Here is a 22,232-nt window from a genome sequence, read left to right as displayed (position 1 = left end):
AGTTGCTTATGGATCTCAGAGCTGGAGGAGTTAACAAATCGAAGGGCAGTGTTTGTAGTGTTCAGGATATAACAGAGATTAGACAATAAGGATAAATGTTTTACTATTGAGGTGCTTCCTAACTAGGTCAGTGAGCTCAGAGATGCTGGGCGAACGGGTGGGAATTAGAACAGAGATTTGGACGACATGAGAGTTATGAAGAACAGATGGTGACAGTGAACTGGATGTAAGCTATGATGAAGGATCTCGGCCCAAGGCTTTGATTGTTTATTTCCCTCCGTAGATACTGCCTGATCTGCTGAGTTCCTCCAGTATTTTGTGTGCGTTAATCAAGGGCTCTGTTTAAAAACAAAGATAAAAGGGTAGGGGGTGGGCATCAAAGTCTAATACTAATATTAAAAGTATGCATATGTCACATATATTATCTTGAGATTCATTTTCAGGAAAATAAAGAGATACAATAGAATTTATGAAAACTCTTTATTTAAATAAAGATTGACAACCAATGTGCTGAAGAAAATTGTTCAAATTTTTAAAATAAAGAGGTAAATAAATGAATTCAGTGGTTGGATAGAAGAATGGATGGGTGGATGGATGGATGAATAGACGGATGGGTGGACAGATAGATAGTTGGATGGATGGACAGATCGAAGAGTGGATAGATAATACTGAGAATATGAGTTGAAGTATTTGGGGTAAGGTAGTGTTGTGATTAGATTATTGGCGAGCACCCCAAACATTGATCTGGAACCGTAAGTTCAAATCCCGTCACAGGAGCTGGGGGTACTTAAACACAAATAACTCTAGAATTTTTTTAAAAAAAATAAGAATTCTCAGTAATAGTAGCCATAAAGCTTGGATTATCTGGTTGACTGGTGTCATTTGGAAAAGGTAATCTGCCATCTCAGGCAAGTTGACCCTTCGTGTGACTCGATACCACACTATTGATCCCATCTACACAGAGCACTACCACAAGAAAGCAAAATCCATCGTCCAAAACCCGCTCCACCCAGTCCATGCTCTCTCTCGCTGTAGGCATCAAGAAGGAGATACAGGAGCTTAGGTCCCACACCACCAGGCTTAGGAGCAGTTATTACCTTTCAACCATCAGGCTCCTGACCCTGTGTGGATAACTTCACTCACCCCAGCACTGAACTGATTCCTCAATAACCCTGATTCGGAAATACCTTGGTCTCAGGAACGACACTTTCAGTTTCGAGGAAGGTTGTGGCAGAATACATCCAGGAATTAGAAATTAATGGCGGCCCATAAACCTATTGTAGTCATCGCCCTCCTCCCATTTTAGACCACAATCTATCCCCTCTACTCCATCCCTGCTTAACTACTAGCAGATCCTTGCCACATCTCTCAGTTTGTGCAACAGAGTGCTGTCTTCCTCCTCTCTCTACTGCACCTTCCTCTCCAGTCCTTTGCTGTGAACTACAGATCTCAGTTGCCAGTGGTCTGCACAAAGGGAGAATACAGTGGAGTAATATTAGTGGGGCACAGCAGTTAGCACAATGCTGTGACAACACCAGCAATCCGGGTTCGTTTCCGCCACTGTACAGTCTCCCCATAAGCACATGGGTTTCCTCCAGGTGCTCTGGTTTCATCTCACTTTCAAAAGACATATAGGTCACGTGGGAGTAATTGGGCAGTGCGGGCTCATTGCGCTGGAAGGGCCTGTAACTGTGCTGTACCTTTAAATAAAAAATAAACAATTAAATTACCTAAGTTGGATAGAACTGACTTGTACCTACTAGAGTTTGGAATGACTGGAAAGGGTCTTGATTGAAGTATGTAAGACCCTAAGGGATTTGCAGAGTGGACATGGAGAGGATATTTCCTCCTATGGGAGGATGTAGAACCAGGGGTCAAGGGTCAGCATTGAAACACAAGAGGAGATGACCTTTATCAAGGGCAATGATGTGATATGGAATAAATCTGAATTTAACAGAAATGAGGCCAACTTCTTTCTGTCAGAGGGTCATGAGTCTTTGGAACTCTCTTCCTCAAAGGAAGGTGGATGCAGAGTCTTTAAGGCAGAGGCCAATAGATTTTTGATAAGCGAGGGGGTGAAAGGTTCTGTGGGTAGACAGGAATGCAGACTTCAGGTTCCAATCAGATTGAACATGATCTTCTTAACTGGTGGGAAGATTTGAGTGGCTGACCGACCCACTCCCACTGCTGCTCCTAGTTACCATGTTCCTGCAACAGAGAATTCCCAGAGTTAAGGAAATGTGGATTTTATTGCAGGGTTCTTTGCTTCTTGCGGGGCACATCAGTGAAAAAGTATGTTTGTTTTGTTTTCAGATTCTTCTTGAAGTTCTTCCTGAAGTGTAATCAGAACTGTTTGAAAACAGCGGGGAACCCTCGGGACATGCGCCGATTTCAGGTACTGTACCGTAAAGCATTCCCGCTCACTCCGTATCACAGATTGAGGTCGCTATTCTGGTGAGGATTATATAAGATCCGTGGGCAGGAGGTGATCAGGAATGCTATGGGGTGACCCCCCCCCCCCCCACAAGCAACTTGCCTCTGGCGGAAAGACTGGGCGATTTTTTCAGCCTGCAAACCAGGCAACACCAACGATAGAATGTGCCACCACATTTCTGGATGGGGTCTGCTAACGCAGCCTCAAAGGTTGGGGCCAAACCAAAGGCAGTTGAGTAAATTGTGGCACAGTCTGTCGCTTTCTCCACTCCAAGTCAAAGGATAACAGCCCTTCAGACAAACATGTTCATGCTGATTGAGATGTCCATCAAAGTTAATCCTATTTGCCAATCTAAGCTAGCCCTGACCTCTCCTATCTATGTACCTACCCCGACGTCTTTTACATTCACTCGGTTAAACTTCATTACGTACACAAAAGGAACTTGATGTGGTCTTTTGCTGCTGTAGCCCATTCACTTCAAGGTTTGACATGTTGTGCACTCAGAGATGCTCTTCTGCATATCACTGTTGTAAAGTGTAGTTAATGTTGCCTTCCTGTCAGCTTGAAACAGTCTGGCCATTCTCCTCAGATCTTTCATGAACAAGACATTTTCATCTTCAGAACTGCCGCTCACTGGATGTTTTTTGTTGCTTGCACTATTGTCTGTAAACTCCAGAGACTGTTGTACATGAGAATCCTGGGAGAGTAGCAGGTTCAGGCAATACTCAAACCACCCCATCTGGCACCGACAAACATCCCACAGTCAAATTCACTTAGATTACATTTCCTCCCCATTCTGATGTTTGGTCTGAATAATACCTGAACCTCTTGACCATCTGTGCATGCTTTTACACATTGAGTTGTTGCCACGTGATTGGCTGATGAAATATTTGCATTAACAAGCAGGTGTACCTAATAAAGTGGCCACCAAGTTTGGACCTGCTTTAACAGACTCCCCTGGCAGCTTGTTCCATATACACACCACCCACTGCATGAAGGAGTTGCCCGGATCCTTTTCTGATCTTTACCCTCTCACCTTGGTCAGGGTTCCCAATCTTTTTTTATGCCATGGGGCCTTATCATTGAGGGGTCTGTGGATCCTAGATTGGGAACCCCTGCCCTAAGTTTTTGATTCCCTTTCCCTGGGAAAAAGACTGTGTGCATTCTATATCCCTAATGGTTTTACACACCCTGATAAACATCAGCAGCTTCTGGGTTCAAGTCCCCCTTCTTGAAGCATGAAAGTGAAATTTTTGTATGACCTTGTGGGAACAACACCAAGGAAAGTCTAAGATGTTGAAAACACCATCCACTGGGTGAGACACTAAACCAAGACCCTATCTTGTTTCTCTATTGGATCCTGAGGAAGTGCTTGGGAGAAGAAGCAGGGGTCCTGATCGATCTTTACGCCTCAATTAATGTTACACTAAACAAACAAGACAGATTATTTACTCACTGCAGCCTGAAGGTCTGTGGGATCTTCCTGTGTAAAAATTGACTGCTGCAATGCTCCACTGGTGGCAACATCTCAGAATGTGCTTCATTGTCAGTCAGATTCTTCGGAAAGCCCTAAATCAAAGGTGTAGTACTAAAGAGGGGATTGGCCAATGATGTACCTGAACGTAAGGTGCATTTTGGAGCAGCTTGGAGATTCACTCCACATCTCACTCACATTGCAGCAGTTGCTGAGAAATGTTAGCCAGTGTAGGACCACTAATCCTGCCCCAACATTTAATATCTCAACTCCACCTCTGCCTACTTACTTGCTGCCCGTTATGCCGCTGGCGATTCAGGCAGCAATGAGGTTCTTCCATCTCTGTCTGTCCTCGGCCATCTTCTCTATTGTGCCCCTGGTGTCGTTCGGGCTCCTCCGTCACACACAGATGTAGAAGGACGCTTCATTGCTGTTTCTGTAACAATTTATTCTTTTGATCAGTCAGGGTTGTTCGCCCTGGTCTGGAGGACTGGTGGATCACTCTTAGTCTGAGATTTTTTTGGCTTGGAAGACCCTGCAAGAGCCAAAGCAGAAAGCCCTCACTCTAGACAACACAGCTCTCCAGGTCAATGAGGCACACGAGCCTCCAAAACCAATGAATTTTTTTTAAAACCATTCTCTGTAAACTCTGGAGACTGCTGTGCATAAAGTCCTTGGAGATCAGCAGTTTCTGAGATACTCAAACCACCCCATCTGGCACCAACAATCATTCCATGGTCAAAGTCACTTAGATCACATTTCTTCCCCATTTTGATATTTGGTCTGAACAACAACTCTTGATCATGTCTGCATGCTTTTATGTATTGAGTTGCTGTCATATGATTGGCTGATTTGATATTTGCATCAGCGAGCAGGTGTACCTAATAAAGTAGCCATTGAGTGTAGATTGTAAATAGCTGAACCCCAAGCAATGATCCTCTTATCTTACCAGGTTTTTCCTTGATCTTTTGTGCAGTGCTCAGTGCATTAGGCTCAAACACACATGTCCCTCACCTGTATTACAACCTTTTGTTCAGTTACAGCTTTATAAAATTATGTGTCTGGTTTCCCTTTAGCCAACATCTGAAAGTCAAAATCAAAGTTGAGTTTATTGACATATGCACAAGTGCAGTAAAAACTCACTTACAGCAGTGTCACATATACAACCCTGAGATTTAGTTTCTTGCAGGCATACTCAATAAATCCATAATAGAATAATAACCCATAAGAGAATCAATGGAAGACTGCACCAACTTGGGCATTAGAAAGTTTCAAGAAAAATATGGATTAAAAATAAATTACATACGATATTTACAGCAAAGAGCACAATTCCAAGAACACAATTAGAACAAAAAGTCTACTTTAGTACAAAGAACTGTAGTGATTAGGGTTGTGTCAGATGGTTCAAGAACAGAATGGTCGAAGGAAGTGCAAGTTCTTGATCCTGGTGATGTGGGACTTCAGGCTTTTGCACCTGATAGTAGCTGTGAGAAGATAGCATGGCCTGGATGGTGAGGATTTTTGATGAAGTATGTTGCCTTCTTGGGGCAGTGCTTCCTGTAGACATTCCCGATGGTGGTTCAGGGTGTGTCCATCATGTATTGAGCTGATCCACTATTCTTTGAAGGTTCACATGCTCCCGCGCATTCAACGTGTTGTACCAGGCCCCGATGCAACCAGTCAAAACAGCTTCAACAGTACATCTGTGGACGTGAGAGTGTTTACTGACAAGTCAAACTTCCTTCACCACCCCAGAAATGAAAGACTCAGTTGTACCTTCCTTGTTAGTGCAGCTACATGCTGACGTGGTGGTACCCAGGAAGTTAAGGCTGTTGACTCTCTCCACTGCCAATCCCTCACTGTAGACTGAACTATGAAGGGTTGAACTAATCAAATGATTGCTCTGTTGCTCTGTGCCTCAAAATAAATTTCAGTGCTCTCTTGTCAATCTAATGACTGTACACCTCTTCTCCCTTCCTCCTGTTGAACGAGGTTATATTCAAAATGATGGAGACCAGTCCAGAACCCCGATAGTTCTAGAAGATAAAAATCAATGTATTCTTGTTCTCTGCACCCATTCATTTTGAGATCTTGTAGCATAGGCGAGGAAATGTATAGGATTTCATTTCCATTCTTTTATTTTATATTGTGTTAAATTTTCTTAACGTCCTCATTTTCCAGGTAAATTCTGTTATCTTCTGAGATGAAATGAGGTACAGAAGTATTTACACGATGTTCTTGTTATTTCCGTTTCCTATAATTGCTTCTGTCTCTGCGTGTAAAGGACCCATATCTATCTACTTTAAAAAAAATAAACCTGTCTCCCATTGGTAACATCTCGCTCTATTTCTCCTCTTCTGGTCATCTTTGTCAACTGCTAAGTCTCTCCATTCTCCAGGGCCCTTTGACAACATTGTATGCCTCTTTCCTTTCCATCTTTAACTTCTCCCTTGGGTCCTAGTACCAGTCCTCTTCTTGTGCCTTTTTAAAAAAAAAAATCCCTCAGGGAATATCCATTTGTTGTGTGTTTTGAATTTTGACCTTGTAAAGTCTGATAGGAGAGTCGAGGGAATGCTAGCCCATGCTACGTCTAAATTTGAAAGGGCAGGATAGAAGGAGATTTGTTTTTCTTCTGAAAATATCCTGCTATTTACCTGGGAGATGGGCGCCATGAATATTTATTCTGACTTATTTTCATACTTTATCTGAATCGATGCAAACTTGTGAAGGAAGCATAACAACTGGCTCAGCGACATCCAATAACGCTGTGAAGTTGAACGAACTGCACAGATCGTGAGATCGTCGCGTGGATTTATGTTTAAACCGTAGCGTTCGCGTATTATACTTCTCTGGCAGAAAATAGATTGCTGCACAAGCAAAGAATGCAGATCATGGGAAGAGAGAGAGAGAGAGAAAACCCACCCTCGGTTCCCAAACCTGACCGCTTTCCCGAGATCCGAGAGATGTTGAAGTTGCCGGGATTGATGGCTGGCGGTGTGGGGATGGGAGCGGGATTGCATCGGGCTCGGGCGGATTTGCCGTTCTGGAAGCCGGCGAGCGCGGTGGGGAAGGCAGCAGGAAATGGAGGGAGGTGTCTCAGGAAGTTGTCGGCGGATGACGGATGGACTCCAGATGGGTCGGGTCAACGCCAGTGACCCAGGACACTGACTAGGGGGACGAACGCTGGCACTGACCACAGATCTCAGCCCTCCCTACTGCAAACACATTACGGCAATCTTGTTTAAATGATTAAGTGGAATAATTCGCTCGTTTTACAGATTATGTTACATCCCAAGCATGAACCTTGCACAAATGCCTTTATGTTTGCCAGATGCAAGAAATTAATTTTGCTAATCCTTCCCCGCCTCTCTTGAAAATTGGGATGTGTTTTTTTTCTCTGTCTCCTTGAGAAAGCTAGCTGCCCTCTGTAATCTCACCCAAACGGCAATTCCTCTGAGTGCGTGAGGCAATTAATTCAGAATGTGCCGAATATCAAAGCTCAGCCTGTTCGTAGCCCGTGTTCACACGATCAAGGTACAAGCCACCACTGGTTGTCTGCTCTCTGCCTGCTGCAGACAGCAGAGGCAGCTTCTAGCATCAGAAGGAACATTTCCCCAAAGCACAAGCGTTGATATTGAGAGGACGCACAATTTCAGAAGACCCACAGGCGATGTGAAAAAGTGTTTCATCTACACGTTGGGTTTCTGTGATCATTGCCCAAGTGAACAATGACTCACTGACCAGGCCAGATTCATAAACATTAGGCTTTAGAATTTGGTAGACTAATTGGCCACTGTAAAACAATTGTATTACCACTGCTCTACTCTCTATATAACACATGACTGTGTGGCTAGGCACAGCTCAAGTACCATCTATAAATTTGCTGACGATACAACCGTCGTTGACAGCATCTCAGAAGGTGACGAGAGGGCATACAGGAGTGAGATATGCCAGCTCGTTGAGTGGTGTCGCAGCAACAACCTGGCACCCAACATCAGTAAGACGAAAGGACCGATAGTGGACTTCAGAAAGAGCAAGACGAGGGAACACAAACCAATCCTCATTGAAGGATTCAGAAGTGGAGAGGGTGAGCAATTTCAAGTTCCTGGGTACCAATATCTCAATAACCTGGACCTAACATATTGATGCAGCTGTATAGGCAAGAGAGCAACTCACTGTGACTGCATCGGTTTCCTCCCCAGTCCAAAGACAGGAAGTTTAAAGGATTACAATATGAAAAATGAAAAAAATATGAAAATAATGAAATACAATATGAAAAAAATATGAAAAACTATACAGAAACAAATAAAGACAGCCAAACAACCAATGTGGAAAAGGAGACAAGCTGTGCAAATAAAAAATAAAACTGAGAATGAGTTGCAAGGCACCTTTGAAAGTGAGTCTGTGGATCATAGAATCAGTGCAGTGGTGAATGTAGTTACCTACACTGGTTCAGGAGTCTGATGGCCGAACCTGGTGGTGTGGGACCCAAGGCTCCTGTACCTCCTGTCCGATGGTAGTAGTGAGAAAAGGGCATGGCCTGGATGGGGTGGGGGAGGGTTCTTTGGTGATGGATGCTGCTTTCTCATGGCAGCACCCCATGTGAGTGTACAGAATGGTGGGGAAGGTTGTGCCTGTGATGGACCAGACTTTCTGTAGCCTTTATCGTTCATGGGCACTGGTGTTTCTATACCAGTCTGTGTAACACGGAGGCGTATTTGAAGATCCAGTAAGTGAAACAGAAGACAGAGGTTGCAAAAGGGCATATGAGCTATTTACTTATAAATAGTTAATTGGTGTCAAGCTAAAAAAGGGCTCATCTAAACAACCCTAAACTACGCAGAACTACAGTACTGACCTTTCAGTACAGTAGTCCTTTGTCTTGGTGGGTTCTTCATTAAACCTTCCCAAGTTTTAAAACTAAGAAGTAAGCATGTTACAAACGAGTGCTGAACTAAACAAACACAGGGGGTGGGGGTGCGTGTCTGTATCTGCAATGCTTCTTCCCAATGGTCCCACAGCACTAGTTGTGACTTCAGCTTGAAGTGGTCAGTGAGACAGTGGAAAGAGGAAATGCGATGAACGTGATGCTGAATTAAGCTAATTCTCTCCTTCCTGTGTAGGATCCACAGCCTTCCATTTACTGTGTATTCATGTGCCTAACTTGAGGCCTCCGTTGGCCAGGGTTGACCATGGATGTTGTGTCCTAACTGTCTACATGTGCAAGCCAGGGCAGTACAATATCGAGAGCAAGCTGTTGCCCGTGCATCTGATGAAGGCAAAGGAATGGGAGAGCTCGATACAGTATGGCACAAGCAACGCTGCAGGAGTTGCAGGCAGCATTGAAGTCGATGTAGGGACTCCAGCTCCAGATTTTTCCCTCGGGGTTTACTCCTGAAGCCCTTCCCCATGAGTGGGTATAGCTACAAGGCAGCGGAAGTTTGAGATCAGAGTTTTCCTTCTCCTAGATGGCTGATGAGACCCAGCTGCCCAAAGCAACTGGTTTTAAGGCACCTGTAACCTGCCTTTGCCCCCTCTCCTGTCAGTAGAAACGGTTCTTCTGGGCTTGGTAACTAAGCCCCACGTGAAGGCCAGGAGCTGGACTTGGTTGTCAGAGGCTACCTGAGGCGCATGCCTTTGGGAGCATTTAGTAGGTAGTGGGAGCTTGTCTCCATTACCTCCCCTAGCTATGACAACCTTAAGGACCCTGTGCCTTACTCAGAGTGTCTTAAATTGTATCAGCTGCCAACACCACCTCCAGTAGCCCTGATCATGCACCTACCACACTCTCAGCTTAAAAATAAAACTTTGCCCTGCACATCTCCTTTAAACCTCCGCCCTCTCACTTTAAACACATGTGTCCCAGTACTCGGCATTTCTGCCCTGGGAGAATCAGAATCAGGCTTATTATCACCCGCATGTGTCGTGAAATTTAACTTAGCAACAGCAGTTCAATGCAATACATAATAACACAGAAAGAAAAAGTAAATCAATTACAGTAAGTATATATATGTATATTGAATAGATTAAAAATAGTACAAAACAGAAATAATATATAAAAAAGTGAGGTAGAGTTCATGGGTTCAATGTCCGTTTAGGAATTGTATGTTAGAGGGGAAGGAGCTGTTCCTGAATCGTTGAGTGTATGCCTTCAGGTTTCTGTACCTCCTGCCCAGTGGTAACAGTGAGAAGAGGGGATATCCTGGGTGTTGGGGGGTCCTTAATGGACGCCATCGTTCTGAGGCACCACTCCTTGTGTCTTGGATACTATGGAGGCTGGTACCCAAGATGAACCTGATTAATTTAACAACTTTCTGTAACTTCTTTTGATCTTGTGTAGTGCTGCCCCCCACCCACCACCCCACCACTGCCATACCAGACAGTGATGCAGCCCATCAGAATGCTCTCCACAGTACAGCTATAGAAGATTTTGAGTGTTTTAGATGACGAACCAAATCCCTTCAAACTCCTAATGAAATATAGCCACTGTCTTGCCTTCTTTATAGCTGCATCAATATGTTGGGACCAGGTTAGATCCGCAGAGATCATGACACCCAGGAACTTGAAATTGCTCACTCACTCCACTTTTGATCCCTCTATGAGGATTGGTTTGTGTTCCATCATCTTATCCTTCGTGAAGTCCACAATCAGCTCTTTCATCTTACTAGCGTCGACTGCAAGGTTGTTGCTGCGACACCACTCAACTAGCTGATGTATCTTGCTCCTGTATGCCCTCTGATCTCCATCTGGAGATTCTACCAGCAGTGGTTTTATCATCAGCAACTTGAAGGATGGTATTTGAGCTATGCCTAGCCACACAGTAATGGGTATAGGGAGAGTAGAACAGTGAGCTAAGCACACACTGCTGAGGTGCGCCGGTGTTGATCATCAGCGAAGGGGAGATATTATCACCAATCTGCATAGATTGTGGTCTTCTTGTTAGGAAGTCAAGGATCCAATTGCAGAGGGAAGTACAGAAGCCCAGACCCTGTAGCTTGTTGAGCAGGACTGTGGGAATGATGATGTCAAATGCTAAGCTATAGTCAACAAACAGCATCCTGATGTAGGTGTTTGCATTGTCCAGGTGATCTAAGGCCATGTGAAGAGCCAGAAGAAGAGTCAAAGGTTATGGTGAGAAGGCAGGTGTATGGGGTTGAGTGGGATCCAGGATCAGTCATGATGGAATGGTGGAACAGACTCGATGGGCAGAATGGCCTAATTCTGCTCCTATGTCTTATGGTCTTACAACATGACTTCCCTATTTCCACTTTGACAATCATTGTTTATATCCTTTAAAGATATCCCGATTTGGCAACTGCTCTCAGCTGGCACAGAATGCAGAGAGGGGTTCAGCCTTTACCCAGGACTCTCCCATCACAACTATTGAGCTGTCTGCAAGCCACTAAGCTGACTCACCTGTGTATTTCCATTTCCTGTGTGTCCTCGCCCACACACGCAATATCAGGAGGTCATTACTTGGTAAAGTCTCAGGTGCCTATTAAAAAATAATTAAATTCATGTACTGTGTAGAGTCCTAACAGACGTCATGTAATACATAAACACTCCTGATTACAACTGGCTCAGTAATACATTAGTGCAGTATCAGTCATTCAAACAGCCCCTTCCATCTCACGGCAAAATATTGTTCATTCTCCCCTTCTCGAGCAATTTATGTTCTGCAGTAGATCTATCACCTCAGCAGAGTTCTTCCCACTCGGTGGTAGCTTTTCCCTGTGCAGTTTGTATTACAGAATCATAGCTGTGAATCACCTTAGCTTTTTATTATGTCTGGTGCGTCAGCCGGCCAATGGTGTAGAGGCATCCGCACCGGACTCTCAGGAGGGTGGTCCTGGGTTCGAATCCGGCGGGGCCAGCTCCCTGAATGATTTCCATCTGTACTTGGTAGAGAGGGTTGAGGTAGCAACTCGGCTTCTTTAAAAAAAAACAGGCAAATGCTAAAGAAATGAAAAGGTTGCTGCCCGATGTGCTACAAGGCACAGAAAAAAAACAATGACAATATCTATTGAGTATTGGATAGGAGATTCGATGCAATTTTGGAGGAACCTGCGAAGACTGGGTTAAGCTGGTTTATTGCTGTCATGTGCACTGAGGTACAGTGAAAAATTTTGCTTTGTAAGGCTATCCAGGTATATCACTTAATTGCAACCGTGCATCGAGGTAGAATAAGGGAAAACAATAACAGAATGCAGAATAAAGTTTTACTGAAGAAGTGCAGTGCAGGCAGACAATGAGGTGCAAGGCCATAACAAGATAGATCATGAGGTCAAGAGGCCATGTATTCCTACAAAAAGTAGTGGATTTAGCCCAGTGTGTAGGCTTCCGTTAGTCTCAATAGACCATGGATTTGCACCTTGGAAAGTTTCCAGGCCGCAAGCCTGGGCAAGGTTTTTTTATGGAAGACTGGCAGTTGCCCAAGCTGCAAGTCTCCCCTCTCCACACCACTGATGTTGTCCAAGGGAAGGGCATTAGGACCCATACAGCTTGGCTCCGGTGTCGTCGCAGAGCAATGTGTGGTTAAACGCCTTGCTCAAGGACACACACGCAGCCTCAGCCAAGGCTCGAACTAGCGACCTTCAGATCACTAGACGAACGCCTTAACCACTTGGCCACGTGCCAACACATTCAGCCCAGTATACCGTGGGTAAAGCCCTCCCCAGCACTGAGCACATCGGCATGAAGTACTGTTGCAGGAAAGCAGCATCCATCAACAGGGATCCCCACCGCACAGGTCATGCTCCCTTCTCACTGCTGTCACCAGGAAAAATGTACAGGAACTTCAGGACTCACACCACCAGACTCAGAAACAGTTATTACCCCTCACCCATCAGGCTCTTGAACAGAAGAGGGTAACTTCACTCAACTTCACTTGCCCCATCATTCTAACAACCAGTGGACTCACTTTCAAGGACACTCTTCCTCTCATGCTCTTTATTGCTATTTATTTATATTTGCATTTGCACAGTTTCTTGTCTTCTGCCCTCTGGTTGGGTGGTCTTTCATTGATCCTGTTAATAATTAATGATTATTTATTGATTTATTGAGTATGCCCACAAGAAAATGAATCTCAGAGTTGTACATAGTGACATATATGTACTTTGATAATAAATTTTACTTTGAACTTTGATCTTATTGTACTAGGAGACTGTTTGATAGTCTAATAATAAGAATTAAACTGTCCTTGAGCCTGACTATACATACTTTTTAGACTTTCATACCTTCAGCATGACGGAGGGGAGAGAGGAGAATATCCAGGTTGGCTGACGTTGTTCATTTGGCTGGCTGCTATACCAAGGCAGTGAGAAGTATAGACAAAGTTTGTGGAGGGGAAGCTGGTTTTGGTGATATGTTGAGCTGTGTATTGATCTCTCCTTCCAATGAACAAATCCATCCCCTCCGATCTAACCTTTCACTTCTTCTCACCTGCCTATTATTTCACTCTGGGTCCCCTCCTCCTTCCCTTTCTCCTAAGTTCTGCAGTCCTCTCCTGTCAGATTCTTTTTCCTCCAGCCGTTGACATTTCCCACCCACCTGGCTTCACCTGTCACCTTCCAGCTAGCCGCTTTCCCGTTCTCCCCCCCCCCCCAACCTTCTTATTCTGGCATCTTCCCCTTCCTTCTCAGTCCAGAAGAAGGGTCTCACCTGAAACGTCGACTGTTTGCTTGTTTCCATAGATGCTGGCTAACTTGCTGAGATCCCCCAGCATTTTGTGCGTGTTGCATCAGAACTCCTTGCAGTCTCTCGCAGTCTCAGGCAGAGCAGTTGCCTTACCGAGCCAGATAGGTTACATTTTTATGGTGTATCAATAAAAATCGGTGGGAGTCAAAGGGCCTTGCCAAATTTCTTCAGCCTTCTGTGGAAATAAAGGCGTTATTGCACTTTCTTGGCCATGGCTATTGTTAACAGCTCATGTTTTCTATGACCACTCCTTTCAGAGGTTTCGTCTCAATGGCTTATTCAGCATAACACTCAGCATCTGACACTCTTTGAGAGCTAGATTTGTGTAAGTATAAAGGGCTGAAATGTAAGTTTTTTTGTTGAAGGAAAAATAGGTTTATGTTGGAGGTGGACGATAGACTTCAGTCACTGAACACAAGGACAAAGGGGAACATCTGGTTTGTATTAGCAACCCTTGTCAAATTTCTGTTTCCCCTATCACCCTTTCACACTCAGTTCACTGGCACTTTAAAAGATACACACTTCACGAAATTGTTAGTGGGATTGGAGGGCTCGGGCTAAAAAGAGAGACTGGCTAGGCTTTCCCCCCCCCCCCCCCCGGACTGCAGGAAGCTTTGCAGTAACCTTATAGAGATATATAAAATCAAGAGCAGTAGATAGAAGATAGATAGAGTTATTGATCCCAAAGGAAATTAGTGTCACAGTAGCATTACAAGTGCACAGATAGACAAATATTAGAAGAGAAGAAAGACAGAATAAAGAATAAGTTACTGCATACAGTCAAACAGGTGGGGGGGGGGTAATCACTTCCCCGGCTATAGAAGGACTCATAGTCGAGGGTAAGAACAACCTCGAGCAGCAGAGTTGCAGAGTTATCTTACTCTATTACTAAAAGTGTTCCTCTGTTCAGCCAAGTGGCATGCAGAGGGTGAGAAACATTGTATAGAATTGCTAGGATTTTCCACGGGGTCCTTTGTTCCACCCCAGCCTCCAGTGTGTCCAGTTTGACTCCTGTAACAGAGCCAGCCTTTCTAATCAGTTTATTGAGCCTGTTGGCATCACCCATGTTGATGCCATTGCCCCAGCTCACCACTGCATAGAAGATTTCACTGGCAACACCAGACTGGTTAAACACGTGCAGGAGAGGCCTGCATACTCCAAAGGGCCTCAGTCTCCTCAGGAAGTAGAGGCAACTCTGGCCCTTCTTGTACACAGCCTTGGTATTGGTGCTCCACTCAAGTCTGTCATCCAGGCACACCCCAGGTACTTGTAGGTCTTCACCACATCCATGTCCTCACCATCAATAGTAACAGGGAGGGGTGCAGGCTTAGTTTTCATAAAGTCCATCACCATCTCCGTTGTCTTACTGATGCTGAGCTGCAGATGATTCAGCTTGCACCATTTGACAAAGCCCTCCACTAGGGTCCCTGTATTCACCCTCCCGTCCTCCCTTTACACACCCAACTATTGCTGAGTCATCAGAGAACTTCTGCAGTCAAGTCAAATCAATGATTCCATGACTCAGTGTAGTGCCTGAAGGCCGAGGTATACAGGGTACACAGGAAGAGAGCCCTTGTGGTGCCCCAGTGCTGCTTATAGCCATACTTGACACACAGCTCTGAAGCCGCACAAACTTTGTGATCTGCCAGCCAGGTAGTTCATTATCCAGGATACAATGGAAGTGCCAGTCTGCAGCGAACTGAACCTTTCTCCCAGCAGTGAGGGCCATACGGTATTGAAGCCACTCGAAAAGTCAAAAAAACATGATCCTCACAGTACTGTCCTGCTTATCCAAATGGGACTAGGGGCTCTGTCCAGCAGGTAGATGACACCATTGCTAACTCCAATGTGCTCCTGGTAGGCAAACTCAATAGGCAAATTGATAACGTGATTGACCATGGTCATCTTTTCAGGGAAGGGGAGTCTGAAACTAGAGAGCATTTTGTAATTGTAACCACCCCAACTACTTCCTTCAGCACCTTGTCCCATTTACCCACCTCCGTCTTTGTGAAGAAGTTGCCCCTAAGGTTCCCTTTACATCGATTCCCCTCACCTTAAAGCTATACTCAGAGGCCACATTATTAGGTATACCTGCAGGCCGAATCAACTAATCAGCCTTTAATCAGCCAATCTTGTGACAGCAACTCAATGCATAATATCATGCAGACGTGGTCAAGTAGTTCAGTTGCTGTTCAGACCAAATATCAGAATGAGGGAGAAGTGCAATCCAAGTGATTTAGGACTATGGAATGATTGTTAGTGCCAAATGGGGTGGTTTGAATATCAGAGAAACTCCTGATCTTCTGAGAGTGTACCTAATAAAGCGGCCACAAGAGTAGAGCCCGATGTGGTTTTCTGCTGCTGTAGCCCATCAAGGATCGGAGTGTTCTGTGTTCAGAGATGCTCTTCTGCATGCCACTTTGTAACGTGTGGTTACTTGAGTTACTGTCACCTTCCTGTCAGCTTGAACCGGAAATTCCACTTCAGGTGATGGAGCAGAGGTGCTCAACTTGTTCTCGGTGTGAAACATCAACTGTTTATTCCCTTCATAAGCACAAGAGATTCTTCAGATGCTGGAAATCCAGAGTAATGTCTACAAAAGACAGGGGGAAGTGAGCAGGTCAGACAGCATCTATAGAAAGGTATAAGCTGTTGCTGTTTCAGGCCGAGACTCTTTGCCAAGATTGGGTCCTGTTCTGATGACAGGACTCGGCCTGAAATGTCAACTCTTTATTCTTTTCCATAGATGTGCCCGACCTGATGAAGTCCTCCTGCGTTGTGTGTGTGTGTGTGTTTCTTGCTTGGGTTATTGATTACTTCCCAGGAAACACAGATTTGGAGTTGCTAAAGTCACTTTGAAAGGCAACACTCACAGCAAATCACTGTACTCTGCCTCTTACTTCACAGGTTGTATTATCTACAACCCTCAACGTGGATGGGCATGTGCTGGCCGTCTCGGACAACATGTTTGTGCACAACAACTCAAAGCATGGACGCAGAGCCCGGCGCCTGGATCCCACAGAAGGTACTTTCCCATTTTTCCCAGTTCAATATTCATGGTTTCCTTAATGGTGTAGAGCAGGGGTTCCCAATCTAATGTCCATGGACCCCTTGCTGAATGTCTATGGCATAAAAAACGTTGGGAAGCCCTGGTGCATCTAACCACCTACTCTTAAGTGTTGATCCATCCATTTTGTGTGTGTGTGTGTGTGTGTGTGTCTAATTTACTTATTTGGCAGTATCTAAGTGTTACTGGCAAGGACAGCATATATTATGCATCCCTTGTTATTCTTGAATTGAATGGCTTTCCATTTACCTTAAGAAATAGGAGCAGAATTTGGCCATTTGGCCCATCGAGAATGCACTGCTATTTCATCATGGCTGATCCACCTTTCCTCTCAGCCACAATGTCCTGCCTTCTCCCCGTATCCCTTCATGCCCTGACCAGTCAAGAATCAATCAACCAATCTGCCTTAAATATATATAAAGAATTGGCCTCCACAGCTGCCTGTGGCAAAGAATTCCACAGATTCCTCACTCTCTGGCTAAAGAAATTCCTTCTCATCTCCGTTCTAAAAGGACACCCCTCTATTCTGAGGCTGTGTCCTCTGGTCTTCGACTCCCCGACCATAGGAAATATCCTGTTCACATCCACTCTATCAAGGCCTTTCACCATTCGATAGGTAAATTCCTTGGTAGGTCTGGAATTACATGTAGGAGAGATTGTGTAGGCATGAAGGATTTCCATCCCTTCACAGCGTTATTGGCCAAGGTGCATTTTTGGAGTGATACACCAAGGAGGCAACACCTTTGGCCCAACGTCTTGTAATTTCTGCCCCTCTCTCCCTCTGTCTTTTTCCAGTCATTCTGGTTACCCCTTCTCCTCTCCTCACTTGTCCATCACCTCCCTCTGGCTCCCCACCCAAGCTCCACTGTCTTCTCCTATTAGATTGCTCCTCCTTCTCTTCCACCTATCCCTTCCCAGCTTCTTACTTCAACACCCCACCCTTCCCCACCTTCTCCCCCACCTCTCACTTCCCAGCTTGTACTCCTCCCCCTCCCAACATCTGGCTTTTGCCCCCTTCCTTTCCAGTCCTGGTAGAGGATCTTGGCCCGAAACATAGATATTTTATTCCTTTCCGCAGATGCTGTCTGACTTGCTGAGTTACCCTGGCATTTTGTGTGTGTTGCCCACCTAAGCCGGTCTCTTTTTCCTACATCGAAGCCTTTCCTATTGATTTTCTGTAGTCATCATGACTAATAACTAACCTTAAATATGAGGTGATTAAGAGAACTTGTTCCTTTGCTGCCAGGATGTATTTGGACTCTGATCACTGGATTGATATTAGCTCTGTGCTCCAGAGTAAATTGATCAGTGTGTAACCACTTTACCTCCAGTCTCAGTCAACAAGATATTAGACCATAAGAAATAGCAGCAGAATCGGGACATTTAGCCCATCAAGTATGTTTTGATTAACTGGAGTCAGGCCATTCATGAAAACCATAAGTTATAGGAGCAGAAAGGGGTGATTTGGCCAATCGAGTCTGCTCTGCCATTTCATCATGGCTGATCCATTTCCCTCTCCAATTTCCTCTCTTCACCCCATATCCCTCCATCCCCTGACTAATCAAGAATCTATCAACCTCTGCATTAAACATACCCAATGACTTGGCCCAGCTGTGGCAATGAATTCCACAGATCCACCACTCTCTAGCTATAGAAATTCTTCCTCATCTCTGTTCTAGATGAACGTCTCTCTGTTCTGAGGCTATTCCCTCTGATCTTAGACTCCCTCACCGTAGGAAGCAACCTTTCCACATCCACTCTGTTGAGGCCTTTCAGCATTTGATAGGTTGCAATGAGATTCCCTCCTCATTCTTCTGAATTCTGGTGAGTGCTGGTCCAGAGTCATCAAACGCTCCTCATATGATAAGCCTTTCAATCCCGGAAACCTTTATTGCGAACCCTCTCCAAAGTCAGCACATCCTTTGTCAGATAAGGGCCCAAAACTGCTCACACAGTACTCCAAGTGAGGTCTCACCAGTGCCTTGTAAAGCCTCAACATTATATCCTTCCTTTTATATTCTAGATCTAAAGATAAAGGGAGAGTTATCACCTCTCTTCCTTCCAGGAGTACTAATTCCTCACAAACAATATTATTCTGTATGGGTTGCCTATATTCTATGGGGTTATAGGGCACAGCCTCAGATCAGAAGGATATCTCTCTAGAACAAAGATGAGGAGCAACTTCTTTAGCCAAAAGCGTGGTGAATCTGTGTAATTCATTGACGGCTACAGAGGCCAAGTCATTGGGAACGTTTAAAGTGGAGATTGGTAGGTTTGTAGGGGAAGGCGGGAGAACGGGGTGGAAGTCATGATGGGACAGCGGAGCAGCCTCACTCTGCTGAATGGCCAAATTCTGCTCCGATGTCTTACGATCTTATGTCTGAATTTCATTCCTTTACTGGCTGTAGCAGGGACTGAGATTTGGATATGTGGATTGTGGAGCTAGTTCCATGGCGCTGTACACGTGTGGGCTGTTAGTTCCAACAGTTAGTATTACTGTAATGAATACTTACTTAAGCTAAGTATACGAGTTTAAAAGGAAAAAAAGGGAAAAGGGGCGGGTTGTTGCCGATTCCCAAGTTGGGGTAACTCGAATGTGCGACACTGCAGACTGTAACATCGAAACGGCGAGCTGTTGGTCTCCTCTCCCATAGCAGCAGGAGCGGTACCTCTCTCTCCCTCGTTAGAAAGAGAGAGAGAACCTGTGGCATGTCGAGCTGTTGGTACGAACAGTGCTTTCTGATGGACTCTTTGGGGACTTTGCTGATGCTTCCTGCTGGGAAGGTGAAGGCTAGGGTTGATGCTTTGCTGGTGCTTGTGCGAAGGAGGGGGAAAGGGGTCCTTCGGGGTTCTAACGTTTTTTTTCTGCCATTCATTCTTTGGGATTTTTTTCTTCTGTTTCATGGATGTCTGTGAAGAGTAAGAATTTAAAGTTGTAGACTTTAAATATTCTCTGATATTAAATGGAGCTCATGGAACTGTTGAATATATTGAAAGTAGATTTGCAATGTATTTCTGGAGAAATACTTCCATTGACTCCAAGCCTCAACTGAAGGATAATGGCTAATAGATTCAGAATTTGCAGAGGAAACAATTTGACTTGGGGGAGAGGATGGGGCTCTATGCAGCAAAACCTGGGTCAATCACGAACTTGACGTTGGAAAGAGCAGAGGGATAGTGAAACCGCCAGTAGATTGCATAGAAGGAAGGCTCGTCCATGTGTGTGGCTCTTGCCTCCATGTTTGGAGAGGAATTAATTACTTTTGCAGAGCTGTAGAGTAGCCAAACACAGCGTCCAATTTGTAGTCAGTTAAGCCCCATAGGCATGGAGATAAATAGCCAGAAAATGGCACTAACTGCATAATAAACGTTGGCAAGAATAAACCTGAACAGGTGATGTGGGTCTTGGTTTAAAACCTCGTGGGGGGAGAACTCATCTATCATCAGCTCGGGTGAGTGTCAAACTTCAGAACCAATCCTGCATTAATCCCTCTTTTATTCTCCCCACATCCCTCTCATCTTCCTCCCAGATTCCATCACTCAGTCACACACTAGCGGCAATTCACAATTGTCAATTAACCTCTCATCTTGTGTGCCAGCATTGGGAGAACGTACAAACTCCTTACAGATAGTGGTGAATTGAACCCTGACCTTACAATTTTTGCAGCAAACATTTATGCTAACTGTTATTCTACCATGCTGTTGATAATGTTTACATAGCATGCCTGTTATGCTGCTGGTGTTTAAGGCAGGAGTTAAGCTCCTCCTTCTCTGTCTGTCCATGTTGTCACACACAGATATAGAAGGATTCTTCAAAGCTCTTTCTGTATCATTTTTTTTACCAGTCAGGGTTGTTATCCCTGAACTGTACACCCGAACCTTGAGGACTGGCGGAGCACTCTTAGTCTGGCCTCTACCCTTTGACCTGTTTGGCAGGGGTGACCCTACCAAGAGCCAAAGCATAAGGCCCTGACTCCAGCCAACATAGCTCTCCAGGTCATTGTGGGACACAAGCCGCCAAGCCATGACAAGGTTGCGGTCCTCTTGGAGGTCATAAAGTTTATTACAGGATAATTTTCCATTGCGGCCACACTGATGTACTACAATGTGGTGTTGCATCATAGATCCAGTGACCCGGGTTCAATCTTGACCGCTGCTACTGTCTGAGTGGAGTTCGCACGTTCTCTCTGTGACTGGGTGGGTTTACCCTGGATGCTGCAGTTTCCCTCCACTTCCCTAAAAGAAAACATGCAGGTTGGCAGATCATCTTAACATTTCCAACGTACAGTGAAAGCTTTCTTCTGGACCATCGTTGAAGTGTTTCCTGCTGCCTCCAATGCGCTGGGGAGCATTAAAAACTTTGCCGTGGGCACTGTGTGGGAACATGCGCCCATCTAGATCCGTCACAAAGATTTGCTTATAGGACCATCAGGTTTGCGTCGCAAGATTTCTGTTGGCTTCCGCATTGGAGGAACAATGTAACACATATAAAATGCTGAAGGAACTCAACAGGACAGGCGGCATCTATAGAGAGGAATAAACAGTCGATGTTTCGAGACGGGGCCCTTCTTCAGGACTGGATAAGAAGGGAGTAGGAGAGGAAAGTATAGAGACTGGCAGGTGAGCTGAGGGGGGAGGTAGGTGGGTGGGGAAGGGGAGAGGTTGGAGTGAGAAGCTGGGAGTTGATAGGAGGAAAAGTAAAGGGCTGAAGGAGAAGAAATCTGATAGGAGAGGAGAGTAAGGACAATGCTTGTTGGAAAAAATGACATTGTCCCAAGTTATGCCCTCAAAGACTGTGTGGAGTTAACCAGACTTAATGGCGAAGAAACTCTTCTTGGGCTTCAAGTCGGGTGCAGGTATCGATTATAACTGGCATTTCAATGGCAAACTCTGCTATCTTCTTCAGGGATGATGCCTGGGTAAGTCTAGCCCAGTGGTATTTATACCCGTGTTCATATGCGCCAGGAAAGCACTAGATCCTTTTTCAAGACTTAATGGGTTAAACAATTGGACCATCGACATTTGGCCATGAAACATGATTAAGTCAGTGAAGAATGTGCAGTGGTGTTAATTTCCTGCCACTGGACCTCTGTAGTGAGTAAAGTCCCAGGAACCAGAGGAAGAAAACATGCCTTTCTTTTCTCTCTCCCAAGGCTGATTGAAAGTGATTGACTCACAGCTCAGACACGGCTCGAGCGTCTGGCCCTCTGCCAGGTTCCTACACTCTCTCCTCTGACCCTGTCAGCACAAAGTTGGAGGTGATGGATTGAGGCGGGATGCGGCCCTGAAACCATATCGCTTGTGACAGTGTGAGAAATCGCGGGGTTAAAGGCAGCCCTTGCCTGAGCTGCCGAGGAGCGGGTGGAAGCTTGTTCCCGGTGACGTCGTGTTAAGTGGGTACAGCTGAACTTCAGGAAGTGTTAGTCTGGGGATGGCTGCGACGGTGAATGAATGGCTTTTACCTGCCGCTTCTGAGCCTCTCGGTGATTAATCTACCGGCCATGCGGACAGGCACATTTCACCCCCTACCATTAATAATATAAAGGCTAATATAGACACAG

At 45.1% G+C, this 22,232-nt stretch overlaps 1 protein-coding gene across 1 annotated transcript in view; it reads left to right on the top strand.

The window, feature by feature from the left end:
* Positions 1-22,232, top strand: part of LOC132391060 (transcription factor COE2-like) — a 314,392-nt gene that overhangs the window by 188,275 nt on the left and 103,885 nt on the right. The window contains exons 7-8 of the mRNA XM_059963792.1: positions 2,314-2,395; positions 16,512-16,629. Coding sequence (XP_059819775.1) covers positions 2,314-2,395; positions 16,512-16,629 — 200 coding nt within the window. The remainder of the gene's footprint in view (positions 1-2,313; positions 2,396-16,511; positions 16,630-22,232) is intronic.

This window comes from Hypanus sabinus, chromosome 1 (assembly GCF_030144855.1).
Source record: "Hypanus sabinus isolate sHypSab1 chromosome 1, sHypSab1.hap1, whole genome shotgun sequence".
In the NCBI taxonomy this organism is placed as follows: domain Eukaryota; kingdom Metazoa; phylum Chordata; class Chondrichthyes; order Myliobatiformes; family Dasyatidae; genus Hypanus; species Hypanus sabinus.
The sequence above is the reverse complement of the archived record's forward strand: the minus strand, read 5'-3'. Positions and strand labels throughout refer to the sequence as shown.